At 37.9% G+C, this 21,207-nt stretch overlaps 2 protein-coding genes across 4 annotated transcripts; one reads left to right on the forward strand and one right to left on the reverse strand.

The window, feature by feature from the left end:
- Window positions 1–1,115: 1,115 nt before the first annotated feature.
- Window positions 1,116–7,878, reverse strand: LOC110685407 (heat stress transcription factor A-6b-like). 3 transcript variants are annotated; one of them, XM_021861950.1, is made up of 3 exons: window positions 7,777–7,878; window positions 7,099–7,392; window positions 1,116–2,147 (listed from the first exon to the last, which is right to left on the reverse strand). In XM_021861950.1, exons 2-3 carry the CDS (start codon window positions 7,369–7,371, stop codon window positions 1,326–1,328), a joined length of 1,095 nt encoding a protein of 364 aa, XP_021717642.1. In that variant the 5' UTR covers window positions 7,372–7,392; window positions 7,777–7,878; the 3' UTR covers window positions 1,116–1,325. The 3 variants fall into 3 exon arrangements, with proteins under 3 accessions (XP_021717642.1, XP_021717633.1, XP_021717635.1); XM_021861941.1 differs by lacking the exon at window positions 7,777–7,878 and adding an exon at window positions 7,632–7,762; XM_021861943.1 differs by lacking the exon at window positions 7,777–7,878 and having other exon boundaries at window positions 7,099–7,617.
- Window positions 7,879–19,275: 11,397 nt separating this feature from the next.
- Window positions 19,276–20,277, forward strand: LOC110685773. The gene is made up of 2 exons (XM_021862298.1): window positions 19,276–19,864; window positions 19,949–20,277. The coding sequence occupies exons 1-2, from the start codon at window positions 19,276–19,278 to the stop codon at window positions 20,275–20,277; spliced, it is 918 nt and encodes a 305-aa protein (XP_021717990.1).
- Window positions 20,278–21,207: the final 930 nt, after the last annotated feature.

Genomic DNA, 21,207 nt, shown 5'->3' on the forward strand with positions numbered 1-21,207 from the left:
ATTTATTTATTTATTTTATTTTATTTTTATTTTTTTAATCAGTTATTGTCAAACAAGAATAACTTTGAGAGAGAGAGGATGAAAAAAACTTCTTCATTACATTATTCATAAACTTGTACCAGTCCTGTAACCTTTTCTGTCATAATTTAATCTATTACAAGTAGATTTTATCTATTTGTTTATATAGAATTCATAAGACCATGCTCTCCATACTACCATGTTCCATCACAAATGATGGAATGGACGCACCATCAACTACCCCACCCATTTATAAACAATAATAACTTTGTTCTAGACCTTATAAAACTTCATTCTTTGTTATCCTGAAGATTTGTAGAGCCACTCTTTGTCTGAATGTATAGTACCATACTACCATGCAGATGTATAAATGTTGTGAAAATACCCACATTCAACTTAACAAGAAAATATTCGAAATTCAAGCTTTTCATTCTCAGCCTACCAGTACAAAAACATAAGAGAAAAACAAAACGATTTATAAATGATATTTTAAACTTATAATTTAAAATTTCATGCCAGTAAAAATAGTGTGAGCCATGAGCTCACCTATTAAGTGTTATTTAGAAATTTGCAAATGGGTAGCTCAAGCTTATCCAGGTCCAAGTGCCACCATGATGTGTCGAGCACTCAGTGCCATATTGTGCTTATATGTCTAAGACAAATATTAACTTTTTTTAAGCATGTTTTATCATGTCACACTGTCATGCCGTGTTGTACTTTCTCAAAAATAACATGCCCTAGGTCTGGCAACACACAATATCTTGTCATGCCATGCCTACCCCATGCTTGTGCTATGCTATACTTTTTTGTGTGTTAGATTGTGCCACAAGCCAACCCAACCTAGTGTCATCTTTAGTTATGTGTCAAGTAACTCGACGATCACATTGATGCAATAAACAGCCATTGTAACAAAGACAAATCGGTTACTCCTACACGTGATCTAATCGATGAGATGCTAGCAATGATGTTTGAGTCTAGTTTACCAAAAATAACCCTATTAATAACAGGGGGATATTATGGGTTTAAAATGATCAAAAGGTGTTCATCACAAAGATAGTCAACCATCTACTAGATGGAAAATCAAGCTGAGATACTAATTGTAAAATGAGAAACTGCATTGCTACTATTACAGCAGATATCAGCAAAAATTCTGAATGGTTTTTACCAGTTTCCAGGCTACGATACGATCAGGTAGGAAGAAATTCCATTTCCAAACAACCTGTCAAAACAATACTAATACTTCTTTAGCAGCTAGCTTAGCTAGGATCAGTGGTGCAGACTGCAAACAAGGGATCTGATGAGCATATCTAAGGAGGGGGTCTAGAACCCAATTCACCGAGCCTCTCAACCAGCACAATTACGTCTTCCTCTTCCATTATTTCATCAGCATTCAGCAACCCACTATCTTCTTCAATCTTTTTATTTAAGAATTCTTCCCAGAAACCATCATCAAGTGTCGATAAATCTCTACCCATTTCCTCATGCTCTGTGTGAAGTACATCTTCCTCCTGAGGCACAATCGCGATAGTATCATCAATTGCAGCAGGTGTTCCTGACATTTCCATCGCAAGTATATCCAATTCAGAGTCTTCAAACTGAGGCATATCCTGTAAATCAACAGGCTCATCCTTAACATCAAACAGTACCCCTGCTGTTTCAGTTCCGAAACTAGTACTAGTGCTATTGCTAGGACCTTGTTTGATTGGTCTTCGGCGCTTCTTAGAAATCTCATCCACAAGTTCCTTCCTTCTTTCCTTCTGCTGAGCTAATTGGTGTAAAAAATCAGGATTCTGAAGCGCCCTCGCCAAGAAATTCATCATCTGCTGCTGTTTTTGTTCAGTACCTTTTAGTCTTTGCTCCATCAGTTGGAGATAAGTTTTTGTGTGCGTTTGTTGCTGCCTTAACTTCACTAGCTCAGCTATAAGCACCTGCTTGTCCCGCCTTAGCCTATCGATCTCGACATCTAATCCGAACGTACCCACTTCAACACAGGATTCCAAATTATGGGTAGATTGATGTTGTTGAGAAGCTGCCTTTCTCCTCCTTATGTTCCTTAAGAGATGCTTTTGCCCCTTAAGGAATAACTCATTAGCAAACTCCCATTTGTCTGGATCTACCTTTCGAAATCCCTGCATGATTATAATAATTCAATAACCATTGTAATTGATAAAATGCAAGAGGCAAAATCCATTGAATTTGTTTGCAAATTATTGTATAACCTTTGTTTTCATTTACGTTTATGTATGAACTACATTTATGATGTCTGATTATGATCTGAATAGATAATTTTAAACATAAAATTATGATAACAGATCATCATAAATACTACACTACTGGTAGGGTAAATATCAATCTAAGCTTGAAAGCACCACTAAGAAAATTGAAGGAAAGGGCCTTTTTTAAACATCACGTGCCACACACATGATAGTCCACGCCGGAAAATTGAAGTCAATGGCCATATTCCAATGTCAAGGTCTCTCATCACAACAAAAGTGACTTATAAGGACCTTTTTCACCAATTTGAACATATAAGGTCCTTCTTCATAAAAAATTGAACATTAAATACCTTTCTGACAAATTTTTCTTCTTAATAATTAACAAACTTTGATATTTTTTCACTATTTACGTATGAACTTTAACTGGATTTTGTAGTAATGTTTTATAAACAACTTATATCATGTAAAATATTTATAACTAGAGATTAATGTGTAGTTTAATAATATTAACTTTTTAATAGTTTTCTATTAGTAATGTTATTATATATAGATGATTATACTTATGCATTAATAAATGTATCATTTTTTACCGTATTAATTATTATGGAACAAAGGAATTATTTTAATTAAAACAAACAAAACATTTAAATAATAGAACGAACAATATAAATTCTTACTCCCTAAGTCCCTATGTCTTGTTTCCCCATAGCTACGTTTTTTTGCTCTATTAACTTTTGTTTAGAGGAATTGTTGAGAGAAAAAAGTGATAGGAATTCAAAAAATGTGGAAAATCTAAGTAGTGACTTCCAGTTTTGCCAGAATTGCAACAAAGGGAATGAATGTCACGTGAGGGGTTTAAAAATAATTGATAAAGGGATAAAGAAAAATAATTAAATATATAAGATTCTTGGTGGAATCTCCAACCTTTGTTATCATTTATGTTATTATACGCACCCAAGACAATAGGTGGTGGTGTTGGTTGTCTATTGATGAATAGGTTGTGTTGTTCTATGCACCTTGTCAATAAGTGGTGTCATTGTAATCAATTTTTCCCCTTTTTAACTAGTTGATTAAAATAGATGGTTGATTGAAAGACACGATAGAACCAAATAGTGATTGTAAAAGTAAATATATAATTACCTACAACTAAAAGTAATGAAGGAAAAAAAAAAACTTAAAATGATCATTATTGATGTGAATTTGTCAAAATCATTTAAACTTATTTGCAAAATTATAGAGCAAACTTATCAAAACTTGGAACTCTAAGAATTATCTTAACCTTTGGTTAGTTGAGTTGATTCTTTGCGATATAAATATGGATGGTATTAAGTCAACGAGCCAAGAAGGTCACAAGATCAAACTACATCTGATCTATCCCCCTAAATATTTCAAAATGGAATATTCAGCGTTAAGGATGAAGAGGCTCTTGTTACATCCACATGTCAATATAAGAGAGATCTCATGTGAAGGGGCTTAATAAAGGATAAATCCAAACCTGGGACTCCAGCCACCCGTTTAACTTTGGAAAAATTGCCCACAATAATCCCACCTTTGGAGTGTCCATTAAAAATAACCCCACCTTTGGGTTATTTTTAAATAATCTGATTTTTATACTCAATCCGCTTTAAATGGTCCTAAGCGGTCATTTAACTTGTTATAACAAGTTACATGACACGTGTTGGCAGCTGATTGGTCTAAAATATATAAAAAAAAAATACTTAATTAATTTAAAAACCACTTGTTTCATTTAAAAAGAAAATACCCCCACCAGCCCAATCACCCTCCATGGTTGCTCACTCCCACCGGCCCTCCACGTTGCCTGCCCACCGGCGCCGAAGCGCCGCGCCGACTGTCCTACCCCTTGAAACGCCAACTCCCTTCCCCCTTCCCCTTGAACCACCAACTACACTTGAAAAACTCTTCTCCATCCGTCCGGCCGTCCAGATCACGACCTCCCTCCCCTTCTCCGCCACGTTTTCTGCTCCCTCCCCTATCCCTGTCCTTTTTCCGGCCACCTCCCCTTACCCTCGCCCCGAATTCAGCCCCTCTCCCCTTCACACGCCGCGATTTCAGCCCTCCTCTCCTTCCCATGCCTTGATTACGGATTTTCGATAATGGGTTTGGTGGTTTAGAGGCAACGGAAGAGGCTGGGGTAGGGGCGGTGAGCGTCCGGTCTGGGACGACGCTCTAAGCGTGGAGGAGCTGGGACGATGGTGGGGTGGAGAGGTGGTCGGGGCTGGGGCAATTTTTTTTAATTTTTAATTATTATTATTTTTTTTTTGAAACCAAAATGGATTTTAATTTTAATTAATTTTAGAGAATTTAGTTTTAAACTAGTTAATTAAAATTAATTAGTAATAATCTTTTCTTAAAAAAAATTAAAATTAATTTTTTTTTGACTAATTATGTTGTGACACGTGTACTTTAAACCAAAAAAAAAACCTATTTATCAGGTAACCGGTCACTTAGGACCATTTTGAGCGGAATGGGTGTAAAGGTCGGATTATTTAAAAATAATCCGAAGGTGGGATTGTTTTTAGCTGATGCTCCAAAGGTGGGATTATTCCGGGCAATTTTTCCTTTAACTTTTGATTCAGTTGAGCTTTTGACATTAGACCGTGGCATATTGAAATGTTCAAAACTTTAAGTTGCCTTATACATGAATTGAACTCACAATGTCTATCTCCTTGATGTGAGTTTATGTCTTTTACCCCTTCATTTCAAAAAAATACCCCATTTGATTTTTCGCACTATTCACATAAGTCACTTTGACCAATGTTAATGATTTATCAATAAGAAAAAAAATATAGTTATATGGGTACTTATTAGAATTGTCTCAATGTACATTTTCTAAATATCAACTTTTCAAAATTTATACTTATTGACAATTAAATATAGGGCTTTTTGTTAGAAACTACCTATTAAAAGCCATTATTTGTGAGAAACTACCTAATAAAAAAATGTTGTAAAAAAACTACCTATTAAAATGAAAATGTTGTACACGACTACCCTTCACAGGATTTTCACCGATGACTAATTTTTTCGGCGTTGACCACCCACTTGCCGATCACGTGATCTTTTAAAACTTTTTTTTCCATGCCCCATCAACAATGCCACCTTCCTTATCACCGCCTCATCACCGTACGATTTTGACCCACCACCACAACACCCAAATCCACCTCAAAACACCCCCCATACCACCCTCATGCATCCCCAAAACCAACACAAGCCCTCATGTGACCGAATACAAGGACGAAATGGGGATGCTGGGCACCGAATTGTGGAGATAAAGGTGAGAATTTGGTTAATTCAAATCATGTGACAGGTCAAGGGTGGTCAACGCCGGAGAAATTAATTAAAGACGGAAATCCGACGAATAATGGTTTTTTACAACATTATTTGTTTTAATACTTACAACATTTTTTTATTAGGTAGTTTCTCATAAAAAATTGCATTTAACAGATGTTTCTGACAAAAAGTCCTTAAATATATTTTCTGACAAAAAGTCTTTAAATATATTACTAGTCAAAGTTTTACATTGGCATACGTGTTCAGTTTAACTTGTTCATTTATTTTGAAATAGATGGAGTATATAGGTAATGTTTGGTTGACATAAGAAAATATAGAAATTGGAAAATCCAAGGAATTGTAATTAGGGAGAGTTGTTTGGTTGGCAAAAAATGGTGGAATGGGAAACTAGAAAATCCCAGAAAATTTCACTTCCCACAAGACGTAGGAATTTAGTTTCTTATGTCTCCCTAGGTAAATAGAAATTCCTATGAGAAATTACTTCCCAAATTGCGAATCAAAAAAATTTAGAAAAATTTCATTAATATTAAGTAAGCAATTTAATTCCCACATATTCCAACATTACCATAGTATTTTTTTCATATGACTATTTGGTGAAAACCTGAGCCATTTTACATGTCAGAGGAAGGTAAAAATATACCCAATTGGTGATATATAGTAGAACAAAATAACTCCTTTTAACTTATAATGTGATATTTTCACTCCTCTTTCCCTTTCTCCAATGTACATACTGAATTGTGTATAATAATGAGCAAGTTTCAACCTCAAGAAGCAGAAAGTCAATCAAGGAACTAATATCAACTTTTATGAACTTATATCTAATATTAGTAAAAGCAAGTTCACAGCGTTAGCCGTTAATCACGTATACTTTAAATAAAAATTCGGATGTAGTTGAAATAGTATATATTGAAATGGGTACATTTATGATCTTATATATAAAATTAGTAGAAAAAAATCACACCATTAATCACGTATACTAGAGTTCATTTCTCGGAATGGCTCTTTATTTATCTTTAATGTTTGAGAAGGAGGCTTGGCTCAGTTGATCAAGTCTCTCGAATTTAAAGTAAGAGATCTGGGTTCGATTCTCATCAAATTTGCCTTGGGAGGATTTCCCTTATTCCCCCCAGGTGAGTGTTCTGTAATAAAAAATTAAGATAGAGATAGCATATTTTTATATGGGTTTAAAAACCAGTTTGAACAAAACTTAAGAATTTAGACAATCTAATTTTAATCGAATAGTATATCGGTTGTATATTATGAAATGGGTATAAAACCAAGCCGGTTAAAATGAATAAGAAATTAGACAATCCAAATCAAAAACATTACACTTAACAAGTAACAACTATAGGCCTATAATATAACAAGTCAAGGGAACCAATATTGCACTTTTCAAAAAACACAGCTAGAAATAGCAAGTGGTAAGTACAATCAATCAGCAACGTAAGAATCAATTCTTTCTACTTTGAGGAAGCAATATTAAATCCAATAAATAAAATAAAATTGCATACCATAAATTAAACTATTTAAAGTTTAGGGCTATTATGTAACTCACATAAGTATTGAGCTGCCTCACAAAGCTTGAAAAATTGTTATGCTTGAAATATTTGGGAAGAAGATTGATGGAGAAACTTTGTGGATCTCTTACAACAAAGCTATTATTTCCTCTACTCCATGAAATAATATCATCCGTTCTCGGATCTTCGACGATATCATACGTTTTCGTTAGAAAAGGCGGTGGGCCGGATTCGTGTAGCCCTTCCCTTGGTTGTGGTACATGTACACATCCTTCAAATGCTTCATTTGCCGAGCTACTAGATGTGTTCATTGATTTCTTATGTTATATCAACTAAAAAGAAAAAAGAAAATAAAAATCTTTAGCTAATGAAAACAATGCAGATACAAAAACATAGATAATGTAAGATTTAATTAAAGCCGGTTTTATTCATATATTATATTGCAATTTGCAAGGGTTGATGAAATTTGAAAACATCAATGTTTATTGTATAAAAGTCAAGTGGATAAAATTATTTAAAACTAATTAATAAAAAAAAAAATGAAATGAAAGATGTAGTTTATTATACATACTTGTATTTGAAGAGGAGGTAAATTAAGGAAGAAGGAATTAATGGAAACAACGAGATTCAAGAAAGAAGCCATAAATGAATAGAAGATGAAGTGATGGAATTGAAAGATAATAATAATATTATAATGTAATGTTTGTATGCCATACCATCTCTGTTGATGGTGCAGGGTTGGAAAGTGATGCTAAAAAAATAAAGCAGAGCTTGGGATTTGCTGATGCCAGTTACCCCACTGAGCTCTTTGGCCCCTTCGCGAAGGACTGCCTTATTATATTTTAATAATTAATCAGTCCAAGGCACGGGGTTTGGTTAATTGTTCTATATTTCCCTTTCTGTTGGGTAATCTTAATATGGGGTAGTAAGTGTTGGAATATTTTGTCTGGATTGGTTTGGGTAGCACCGTCTTTTTTGGGTTGACAATCAGTTTTGGATCGGCTTGAAATGAGTCAGGTTGGGTTTTGAAAACTAGTAGGTTGGTTCGGTTAGGTTGTTTTTTGCATGGATCGTGATCAGGTTGGTCATAATCGAGTTGGTTATATTCGGTTTTGTTTGAATTGGGTTGGTCATAATCGAGTTGGTCATGTTCGGTTTTGTTTGAAATAATTTCGATTTTAAGTATTTTAGCTTAGTTTTAATCAATGAGTTCTAGTTCATATCTATAGACACCTAAAAATGTCTCCCCACAATCAAACCCGATGATGAATAACATTTCACCGCCATTATTGGTTGGGTCGAGTATTTAATCTCGAGAGTACTTAAAATCCATATTCAGTCAAACATATTCAATTAACAAATCAGTCCAAACATTTATTCAAACTCAGTCTAACTCACATTTTAGCTCAAACCCTTTTAATTCATTTCTTGTTATTTATTTATTAAGCTCGATTAATAAATAATAAAACCCTAAGCCAGAAATAAGTTCGGAATAGCTGAAACGACGCCTAATTATCACGTGCTTCATGCTTAAGAAAAAGATAAAATGAATTTAGACCGAATTCATGAAAACTGATTTGCCGTGCCACGGCAAAAATGCCGCGTCACGGCATGTTTTGCTGTGTCACGACAAATTGCGTTGCGTCACGGCAAACTGTATCGTGTCCCGACAATATGCGCCGTGACACGACAATTTTTAGGTTTAATTTCTTTGCGGCACTTCAATTCTGCGGTTCCATGCATCACCCCTCATATTTTCTCTATAAATACAAAGCTGATTTCACCAGTTTCGGGGCACCAAATCATTCTCTCTTTCTCTCTTATGCTCTAGCCTAAACACTAGCCTTCCCTATTCTTCCACAATACATCCCATAAGCACTTCCCGGAGTCCGTACTTTACCCGAGGTTCTAAACTTAAACCAAGGCGTGAAAGGTAGAACTGTTTGAGGGTTTGGCACCAAATCAACTCTAGTTTAATTAAATTTAATTTCCATTATTATTTATTATTTTCCTTGAAGTTACTAACAATTTATTCATGATGTAGCGATTTAAAGAAGCACGGAACGTGAGTAATTAATCTCTTAATTACTCTTATTTTTATTCTTATTGCTAGTATTATGGTTAGGGTTATTATTATGATTTGATTTGACTAACGTTATTATGGTTGAATTGCTTCCAATGTTGATGTTGATGTTGATTTTATTATATTTATTGATCAGCATATTGCATGTTGGAATATGTAATTGAATATAACGCCTAATAAGATAATTTGGACGACCGGTTCAGGTTCCTTTTTAATCTTATTGTTTAATCAAGTGATCACTAATAATTAGAATTATTTGTTGCATGAACATTCAACCAATTTTGTCTAATGTTAGTTTGGAGTAAATTGAATCTTTGTTTGCATGCCTTTGAGATCGCAAGGAATACTTTTCACTATAAGAATCGAGTAGAGGTCAATATGGGCAAATGTGAATCCATGACTCACTTCGTACCATCATCCCCGATCCTCCTTTTGTGGTTCCGAACGATATGGAGTTAGTAATCTCATGGATTATGAATGGGGTGTAACCTTCACGGGTCAATCGTTATTGCATATCGTTGTCCCTTTATCGTGGTTTCCTTAAATGATCCGTGAACGGTTTACAAGTTCCTTAAAAACTTGTTGGCGGCTCCCTACTTTGCTTTTTCCCTAATCGTGTCCCTAATCGCATGTCAATTCCCACTTCCTATGAGTGCAAAGAATATTCACAACATGCTTAAATAGGCGCGCGCTTCGAATGACGACTACAATTTGGCGACTCTTCTGGGCAGGATTCTTAGTTACTTATCGATTTGAGTGATCGGTATTTAATTAAGATGAGTGGATGAGACTTGAAAGATTCTTGAATCATATTCCTGTGATTAATTTGGCTTTTTTTGCATATGCATTGACATTTTAGCGTCGTATTTAGGTTCGCCTCGTAGGAAAAATTGAATAACTTGATCGCGATCGAAAAAACAGAGGCACCGATTAAATTTCTTAATTACCGCGCAACGGCAGAACTGCCGTGTGACGAGGGTTAAATCGGTCGCTACAATCTAACTCTCAATCAAACAATACTTATACGAACACCCTATAACCAAGTACAATGGCAAATAAAGGTTCGGTCCACAAGGAACGAGAGTAATTGCAAATCAATCTTAAACCTAAGCTAGTTCGAAATCAATGGAAAATGGTGTTCTAAAATACTGCTAATAAGATGGGATAAACCAGATAAACTAAGACACTAGGGAAGACGGGAATTCACCAAACCATCGGTAACTACGCAACAAGGAATCACAGAGACAAACGGGATATGCAAAGACTATATGTCTGATCAATATCATAAGGTAGGAAGACAACGGGCATTATTAAGCTTGGATTTCTCATGCACTTAACATTACTCGATACATAATCAAACCACATTCAACAATGAAATACTCAATTCACAATCTCTTGTTCAAATCAAGGATATCATGCAATCAAATTCAAGATTCTAGGTTAGCTACTCCTATTATAATGAATTAACATGAAATCGCATATAATCAATTTAATCACAATCCGTTTATCAAAATCAATCCTCAATTACATAGGTTACCTAGGCCGGGTTTCATCCCGAAACCCTAGCTAGGAGACTACTCACACATATTCATAATCAAAGCAATAATGAATTCCAAAAGCATAATAGATATAAACATGAATTCTGATTAAGGAATAATAAAGCTTGATTAATAAACAAGAATGAATAATACCAATTGTATTGATGCGAATCAATGGAAAAGTTCATATTTTTGATATCCGTCGTCAATGAATAATACAAAGAATCTTCACAAATCTTGCTTCAAATCAATCCAAGAAAACTAAAATCGCTAGAATAATCTCTAAGAAAACTAATGAATCTCTAATACTAAGAACGTTCTCCAATAACTCTCTACAAAGGCTCTCAAAAACTATCTCTAAAACTGTCTCTAAATCTCCCTCTTAACCCTCACAATAGGGTTATATATATATATATATGTTTTAATTTAGAAAGCAATTGCGCAGGCTGCCCTTCGTAAATCAGCACAGCCGTGCTAGAAGTGGCACGGCCGTGCAAGCATGTCAGTAGCTGATCCGCAATATATTCAATTTTGGCACGACCGTGCTGAATTTGGCACGGCCGTGCTGAATCTGGAAAATGGCACGGCCGTGCTGAATTTGGCACGACCGTGCTAATGCCTGGCACTGCCGTGCTAATGCCTGGCACGGTCGTGCTGAATCTGGAAAATGGCACGGCCGTGCTGAATTGGGCACTGCCGTGCTAATGCCTGGCACGACCGTGCAAGCATAGGCAGGAAGGTTGCAGGCACTTTGGTCTTCTTAAAATAGTCACAACTTCTTATCTAGAGCTCCGTTTGAGGCGTGCAATATATCGTTGGAAAGCTTGTCAAGTCTACTTTCCAATGCAATTAGAATCACTCCAATATCAATTGTATACCGAAAGTTATGAGCAAAATAGTGAACAGGTGTCATATTTGTGAACTGTTCTGCCTTGCCTGCTACTTAACTTGCCTTTCAAGGCCTTGAGAACCGCAACAAAGTCTTAGCTTGGTGGACTAGGATCGATAATAGCCTGATTACGCACCAATGGTTTGGGACTCGACATAACTTGGTCAACTATACCTGTTAACACACCAAAAACAGACCGAAACCCGTGAAGCACGTAATATGAAGGAAACGAGTGTAACAAGGCAATAAACGACCAAAACGGGCCTAAATACATCCAAAATCACCCATTTATATGCCTTACAGCGCGCCCTAATGTGCGCTTGTCACCGTGGCACGGCAGAGTTGCTGTGACACGGCAGAGTTTGTCGTGATGCGGCGATTTTTACCGTGGCACGACAATTCTTGCCGGAGCGCGGCAGTCTTGAAATTTTTTCTGCGGTTCAACTTTTTTCTCGTTGTTAGCCTCCTTCGATTTTTCTGAATAACCGTATGTGTTCTACATACATTTTAGCCCTAGGGGATTTAAGCTCTATCAACCCGAAAACGTTCATGAGAATAAGGGTTCATCCGAGTTATTAAATCCACCCAAACTTTTGAGTCGAATTCGATTTAATCACAAACTTGCGGAGCCGCCCGTTGGCATACACCCTCAAGGGAGGCTGCCTTGCTAACTCGTCCAAACTCTTAACCATGGTACCCTTTTGACACCAAATAAACCTGACCATAGTGGAACATAGAACTTGACCATAGGTTGCGAACTTCATTGCATCACTATGACTACGTGCCTTATGTGTGTATATTTGATCGTTTTGATCCTAACCTTAATGACCATTATTTGTCTATGCTGTTGGTTTATTTCATGACTAATGAATGCCAACAGATCGTACTTACTTAGTGTTAGATATTTAGCGTGTTGATGGTTGCGCGCTCGCGCCCATGAAGAGCGCCCGCGCAAGATAGGCGCGGCCGCGCAGAGAGCGCGCCTAAACCGCGCACCTCTCTGGGAATTAGCAAATTGGAAGGGTGTGGTTGGCGCGCCCGCACGTCCTGGTGGAGCGCCCGCGCTGCTGGTCGCGCATAAACCGCGCCCCTCACTGCCTTCTTGTGGAATCTCGCTGATTTTGGGAGGCGCACCCGCGTTGAAAAGTGGAGCTCCCGTGCTTCCAGGTGGCGTGCTTGTGCCTCTTGTGTCGCGCCCGCGCCTCCCTGTTTTGTGGTTTTTCCAGACGGTTGAGTCTTTTATTAAAAGACATATTTTCGTGAAAGAAGAGATACAGAAGTTAATTCTTCATCTCTCCAAAAAGTATTCTCCACATTTTCTCTCAAATTTCTTGCAAACATTTGTGAGAAAAAATATTTCAATTAATCCAATCTTGGTGAATTTGTCATCTTTATTTCGATTCTTAGTGCAAAGAACGAATTGTTGTCTTTTGTATCTCAAAGAGGATTTCCGGATTGAACTCAAGCACCGTTGTGGGGGAAATTAACCTCTTCAAGAAAGTGTATACATGCCTAAGACAGAGTATCAAGGATTGAGACTCAAGTGGTCATCAACATGCATTCTCATGTTCATGTTTTTGGTGAAGGCTTGGAGTTGAGGAAAGTATAGAATTTTTCACATTAGTGTTTTCTTTTGTAATTTCTGAATTACATTGTATATTTGATGCTTGGTTTGTAATACTTTGATTAGTATTTGGATTGTTTTATAATTTGATATTAATTATACACTATTTAGGTTTTGTTCCCACAATCTTAAGTAGTTCTTTGTTATTTGAATTACTGTAAAACATAACAATCTAAAGAGGTTAAGAACTCAGAATTTAATCAAGCATGTCTAGTGTGAAAGAATTGACCACAAATTTTGTTAAACTTAAAAAGTTTGACGGTGTGGAGTTCCGAAGATGGAAGAAGAAGATGTATTTTCTTCTTACATCTTTGAATGTAGCCTATGTCATAAGTACTCCAAGGCCTGGTGAACATGAGAATGAATCCTTGGAGAATGTTCGGGAAAGGTTGAAATGGGACAACGATGATTTTATTTGTCGTGGTCATATCTTGAATGGTATGGAGGATGACTTGTTTGATGTCTACCAAAATGTTGAGTCAGCTAAGGAGCTTTGGGAGTCCTTAGAGGGCAAGTACATGGCGGAAGATGCATCAAGCAAGAAGTTTTTAGTAAGTAATTTTAATAATTTTAAATTTGTTGATGGTTGGTCCATAATGGACCAATTTCATGAATTGCAACGTATCTATGGTAGCTTGGAACAACATGGAATAGCCATGAATGAATTGTTTGTTGTCTCAAGCATTATTGATAAGTTACCCCCTAGTTGGAAAAATGTTAAGCATGATTTAAAGCATAAAAAGGAAGACATGACATTGTCCGGTTTGGCCACCCATCTTCAAATTGAAGAAGGGATTCGTGCCATGGAAGGTGCAAAGGATGGAAATCCTAGCACATCTACCGTTAACATGGTAGATGAAGGAAGAGCTAGTGCATCTACTAGTGGTAAAAGGAAGAATAATAATTCTTCCAAAGGAAAGTCCAAAAAGCAAGCAAACAATAACAAATTTGCTTATTGGGAATGCGGTAAGATTAGACACCGCAAGAAGGACTGTTATTCTTTCAAGAAAAGGATGGAGAAAGCCAAGGAGGGCCGTGCTACTGAAAGCAAGGACCCACCCACTAAAGGTAATCCAATTCATGAGGTTAAATTTAATTCCGGTTTGGATTTAAATGCAACGGATCCTAACATTTTTATGGTGCAGGATGATGACTCATGGTGGATTGATTCGGGGGCTTCAAGGCATGTGTGCAAGAATAAACATTGGTTCAAAACCTTTCAAAAGGTTGTTGATGGAGAAGACCTCTACATGGGGAACAACTCTACCATCAAGGTTCTTGGAAGAGGACAAGTTGAACTCACTACAAGAAAAAGGGTAGATTCCGACGGAAAAATTCTGTCGGAAACATAGGAAATCCAGTCGGAATCTGGCTTTCCGACGGAATTCCGTCGGAGTTAGTCTGTCGGAACAACCTTTATCGGAAATTCGACCTTTTTCGGCGGAAATTCCGTCGGAAGGCGGTCTTCCGACGGATCTAATTTTGTCGGCGCTGTTTTTGACTTTATTTGAAATTCTGTCGTAAATTTCCGACAGAAATTTCTGTCGGAGGTGGGTAGGTTTTAGACGGAATTTTCCGTTGGAAGAGGTACATTCCGACGGAAAATTCCGTCGGAAAAAATATATTCTGACGGAAAATTCTGTCGGAAAAGTCAATAAAAAAAAAAAAAAAAACACAGACCACCCCCACCCCACCCCAACTGCCCAGACCACCCCCACCCAGCGCCACTAGCCTACATCCCCACACACCACCAGCCCACCCCTTGCCCCTACCCCCTGACTACCCCCTACCCACCCACACCACCACCAGCCCACCCCCTGCCCCCTACCACCTGACTACCCCACCCAACCCACCCTAACCACGCCACCCTAACACCAGCACACCCCACACACACCACCAGCCCACCCCCCACCCAACCCACCCTAACCACGCCACCCTAACACCAGCCCACCTCACACACACCACACAGCACCACCACCACCAGCCCCAACCCAAACCAGACCCCCCACCCCCCAACCCAGACCCGACCAAACTTCCCCCACCCACCATAACCAAAACGTACCCCACCCACCCTAACCAACAACCTAACCCACCAAGAAAATACGAAAAAAAAAACAAATCGGAAAACGCCAAATCAACCTAGATCCAGCCCCAATTCCCTTACCAAAAATCAAAACAACCAAAAATCGAAACAACCAAAACTCGAAAAAATAAACAAAAAAAAATTGAAATCAAACAAAATAAATAAATATACAATTATCTTCTGAAATTAATAAAATAACATTACAATTATATCAAAAATTTAATTACAATCAGAATTGTTTTTTTTTTTTAAAAAAAACAAATTAAATTAGATCTACAGTTGTTTTAATTGTCGTTGCTGCGGTGTTGTTGTCGTTGCTGCGGTATTGGGCTGGTGTTGTTGTTTTCGTTGTGCGGTGACCATGGTGTGGTTGTTGTTGTTGTCGCTGCGCGGTGGCCATGGTGTGGTTGTTGTTGTTGTCGCCGTTGAAGAGAAGAAGAGGAGAGAAGGAGGCTTATCATACAAGAGGAGAAAAGGAGGAGATCGAAAAAGGAGGAGATCGAAGAAGGAGAATGAGAGGAGAAGGAGAAAGGAGAGAGAAAGAGAAGAAGAGAGGAGAGAGAAGGAGAAGAGAGGCGGAGAGGAGGAGAGGAGAGAGAAATGAGAAATAAAAGGGGGGGATCCGGGTTTTTTTAGGGTTAGTATTTTTTTATTATTTAATTATATTTTCCGACGGAATATTCCATCGGATAATAACTTTTCTTGCGGAATATTCCGTCGGAAATTTCCGAGGGATTTTATTTCCGCTGAAAATTTAATGTATCGACGGAATAATCCTTAGGAAGTTTACGACGGATTTTTTTTCCGTCGAAAACTTAAATTTCCGACGGAATATTCCGTCGGAGTGCCCAAATATTCCGACGGATTTTTGTTCCGTAGGAATTCCGTCGGAAATTTCCGACGGAATATAAATCCGCCAGAATATATAGGATTTCCGACGGAATTTTGTGTCCGTCGAAAGATGTCCGTCGGTATCTACCCTTTTTCTTGTAGTGGCTTGTTTTTAGTTCGGGGACTGCAATTATTCTTAGGAATGTTTTGTATGCTCCAAAAATTAGTAGAAATCTTGTATCTGGGCCTACCCAGAATAGTGATAAGTCGTGTTTTGTGCGTATTTATTAGCTTATTTTTGCTTGCTTTTATTAGCTTAGTCGAGTGTTTTAGTCCATTTTGGTGTATTTGGTTTAGTTCCAATGATTCGATGCTTTTATGGGTAGTTTCGTTGTTTTTGATGTATTTCAGGATTAACGAAGCTAATTGAGTTAAAATGAAGCAAAACGTTGATGAAATACTTGACAAATATGAAACCTGTTCACTATTATGCTCATAAATTTTAATATACAAATGATAATGGAGTGATTCAAATTGCATTAGAAAGTAGACTTGAAGACCTTTCCAACGATATATTACATACCTCAAACAGAGCTTCGAATATGAAGTTATGTCTGATTTATGATGAGTGATACGCGCAGCAGAGGAGGCACGTCCGTGCCCCATTGAAGCACGTCCATGCCCCATTGAAGCACGTCCGTGCCTCATCGCGAAAGAATTAATCCAAAGTTTCTGCCATAGAGGCACGTCCGTGCCTATGGAGAGGCACATCCGTGCCTCCTGGGAATCTTGTGCGCCAAGCTTAGCCGATTTTTCTTATCTTTTTACGCTTGTATATATTCTTTAGCGTTGTTTTTCAATGGGAGGGATTCATCAAGCCTTGTTTTTATTTTTTTTTATTATTCTCTCCTTAAGAACTAGTTCTCAATTATTTTTCCAAGTTTTTGTAATTCAAGATTCAAGATTCAAGCTTTCTACTTTCAAATTTATTCAAGATTTGGTATTTAATTTTCATCCTTTGTTATTTAATTATGTTTTCATTATTTATTATTGTTTTTGTTTCTTTAATCATGTGTGAGTAGATTCTTTAATTCAAGATCTAGTGTAGCCCTATTATTATTGATGCATGAATTAAATCTTTAAATTCTTTAATAACTTTAAAAATTGAATTGCTAAATTGATTGTGATTATGCCAATGCTAGGTTAGACGTAACTATAGTATTGCGATTATTCCATTGTTTTTATCACAGCGAGATTTGGGTATAAACGGATTTGAGTAAATCAATTTAGGGTTTGATTCTCAACACGAGTGTAGTTGGGTTTGATAATTGGGAAGTGAGAGTAATGTGTTTAATGTCTCTAATATGCATGATACCATGAGAATAGGATTGATTGTATGTTAGGGAAGCCATTGATACTCGAGAGAGATCCTTGGTATTTATTAGGGTTTACTTTTCCCCGTTCGATTGAAATCGTATGTTAAGGGTAGAATTATAATTGCATCGATAATAATTGTGGTGAAACTAGATCTTGGATGTTATAAGTACTTGATTTAATCACCTTATTTAGTTTATTTTCGAATTCTTCTCATACTTAGTTCCGTAGATAATTGATTAATTGATTCTTGCTTAGTAAAAATTCAAGTCTATTTAATTATTTTTGAACCTTAGTCTCTTGGGATCCGACCCTTACTTACCAGTCTATGTTAGGTTATTTTTGATAGGTACGCGACACGCCTACCAAATTTTGGCGCCGTTGCCGGGGACTAACGGTTTCATTAGAATTATTTTTGATTTATCTTTACTAAGTTTATTTCATTGCTTCGGCTATTTTCCCTTGTGTTTTTGATACTTTTCTCTAGTTTTTTCTTGTGCATGCCCACACGTAGCTCAGGTTCAGAAGATCTTGAACCATTTGATTTTGAGATCGAGGCAACTATAAGAAGAAGGAGAACAAGGAACAAACGCAGGAGAAACATGGTAGACCAACCAACAAAATCCCTCTTGGAGTACGGTATTCCTGATACGACTACCGGAGTCCTTTCAAGCATCATAAGACCACCTGTCACGGCTCAGCACTTCGAGCTCAAGCCACAATTCATACAGTTCATCTCTAATGATTCATTCGCAGGGCTACTACATGATTGCCCTGTAAGCCATATAGATAGCTTTTTGGAGAAATGTGATACTATGAAGTTGAACGGTGTTACAGATGATGCAATCAGACTACGCCTTTTCCCCTTCTCACTTCGAGACAGGGCAAAGGAGTGGTTAAGAGATGAATGCACTGGCTCGTTCGATACATGGGACAAGTTAGTGAAAGCCTTCCTTGTGAAGTTTTTAGGGAATGAGAAGACTGCAAGATTGAGGAATGAGCTACAAACTTTTAGGCAGTCAGATGATGAGTCTCTCTATGAGGCTTGGAGGAGATTTAAAAGATTGTAGAAACAATGCCCTCACCATGGCATTCCAGATTGGATTTTGATGCAGACCTTTTACAATGGCATGACTCATGAGTTCCGTATTTACATAGATGCTGCGTCAGGAGGTTCTCTCTTGACAAAGAACCCCACTGAAGCTAGGGAGCTCATAGAGAAGATGGCGGCCAATGATAACTATCATCCTAGAGGCCGAAACACTGTGAAAAAGGGAGGTAAACTTGATGTTGATGCTTTAACTATGCTGACTAGTTCTGTGCAGGCACTAACAAGAAGGTTTGATAAGTTCCAAGCAGGAACTTCTAACACCCCATAGGAGTTGTGTCAGTTATGTCATGTGCAGGGTCATGTTGCTCCAGATTGCCCACAGATTTCGCAGAATGCGGAAGAAATGTCAATCGAGCAAGCTAATGCTTTCTACTCCTCTAACCCAAAGAGGCCTTATGACCCTTATTCCAACACCTACAATGAAGGATGGAAACACCATCCCAACTTTTCCTACAAAAACTCCCAAGCGCAACAAAACCCTCCACCACCACCTCAACCCAATACCTACAACCAACCACCACCAGGCTTCCAACAGAAACCACCTAATGCCCAACAACCTATGCAACCACAACCTTAAAAATCAAGCCTAGAGGTGACCTTAGAGAGCTTCATAACCGCAACAAACAGTGCCATCCAACATCAAAATAGCTCTATCCAACAGTTGCAGGCCCAGAGTAAATTTATGGAGAATCAGATAAGCCAACTGGCCAACCAATTTAACCAAGATTTAAAGACTCCAGGAACCTTCCCGGGCCAGACAGAACAACCTCAAAGAGCCCAAATGAATTTTGTAGCCCTGAGGAGTGGAAGGCAGTTGGACGATCCTCCTACCATGGAGCCATCAAGGGAGGTCAATGAAGAAGAGGCAAGTGAGAAGGAAGTAGAAGATGCTAGGGTTGAGGAGGCATCAAAGGAACCACCACCAAAGCCACTTGCTCCATATGTGCCCAAGATTCCTTTTCCTCAAAGGTTAGCACAAGCTAAACTTGAGAAAAAGTTCAGTACGTTCCTCGATATTCTTAAAAAGCTTCATATTAATATTCCATTCCTAGATGCCATATCTGAGATGCCTTCTTATGTAAAATTTTTAAAAGATATGCTATCTAACAAGAGAAAATTAGAAGATAATACTACTGTTGCTTTGAATGCAGAGTGTAGTGCTATTTTACAGAACACTCTCCCTAAGAAATTAGGAGATCCAGGTAGCTATTCAATTCCAGTGAAGCCTGGAGATATTGAGATCAATAGGGCACTATGCGATCTAGGTGCAAGTGTGAGTCTTATGCCGCTGTCCATATGCAAGAAGCTACAGCTGGGTTAGCTTAAACCCACACGAATATCTCTACAACTTGCAGACAGGTCAGTGAAGTTTCCTTTGGGTGTACTTGAGGATGTACCCCTCAGAGTAGGTAAGTTTTTCATTCCATGTGATTTTGTTGTGATGGAGATGGAAGAATATGTGAATGTTCCGATCATACTTGGTAGACTTTTCCTAGCTACTGCAGGTGCAATCATAGACATGAAGAAAGGTAAGATCACTTTTGAAGTAGGTGATGAAAAGTTGGAATACTCACTTTTGAATGTCATGGATGCTCCCTCTACGGGAGACACTATTTATCAGATAAGCCAACTTTCGCAACAGGTGAACCGCCTATCGACTCTTCAAGATCAAGCGAAGGTTTAGAAAAAACAATGCAATGCTATCTTCCTGAGAAGAGATGGACTATTTCCGAAGCAAATTGTTAAGATGGTGTGCATCAAGGAGCCTAGAAAGGACGTAAGGAGCAAGGATGTTCAAGGCTCCAAATATGTAGCTCCACCGACCAATGATGAACCGATGCCCTTCTCGCAACGGTTATCAAAAGCCATGCTTGATGGGCATAACTCTACGTTCGATGGTGGTACCTGTTTGAGAATCGATGCTACTAACCCCCCGTTTGATAGGTATGTGTTTGACAGGAATTTCGTGAAAGGGAAGGACAAAGTTCCACCCGATGGCATGTTTGGCTATGCGAAGGTGAATTCGGTTATAAGGAAAGTGAATAAGCCGATGAAGGAGTCGCTTGGAGGAATTCATGAACAACATCGCGGTCCTCCTTCTCCGTGTAATGATCCCGGTTGAGCCAACAAGGGAGGTCGAGCTAAAGACCTTTTAAACAAGCGCTAAATGGGAGGCAACCCATTCTTGAGTTCTTACTCTTATTTCGTTATTTTTTATTTTTTTTTCTTCTTTAATTTCATTATTTTTCTTGTCTTTTTTTGTTTGATTCTTGCGTCTAGTTTTTTATTTGGTTGTGGTCTTTTTATATAGGTGAAAAGTAAGCAAAAAGAAGAAGAAACAAGGAGGAAAAGCGCCAAGAGGAAGGACAAAGGAGAAAAATTAATTTCTGCAGAGGCATGTCCGTGCCCCTGAGGAGGCACATCCGTGCCTCTGAGGCAGAAAGTTTGGGGGTTGAATTTTTAGAGAGGCACGTCCGTGCCTCAGGTTTTCCGTATTTTTGTTAAAATTTATTTTTAAAAAAAAAATAAAAAATAAAAAAAAATAAAATCTGCAGATGGGGCAGAGAGTCAAGGAGTGAAATTTCGTGCCTCCCCCAATAATAAGGCACGGACG

The sequence above is a fragment of the Chenopodium quinoa genome, unplaced genomic scaffold, assembly GCF_001683475.1.
Source record: "Chenopodium quinoa cultivar QQ74 unplaced genomic scaffold, ASM168347v1, whole genome shotgun sequence".
NCBI lineage: Eukaryota > Viridiplantae > Streptophyta > Magnoliopsida > Caryophyllales > Amaranthaceae > Chenopodium > Chenopodium quinoa.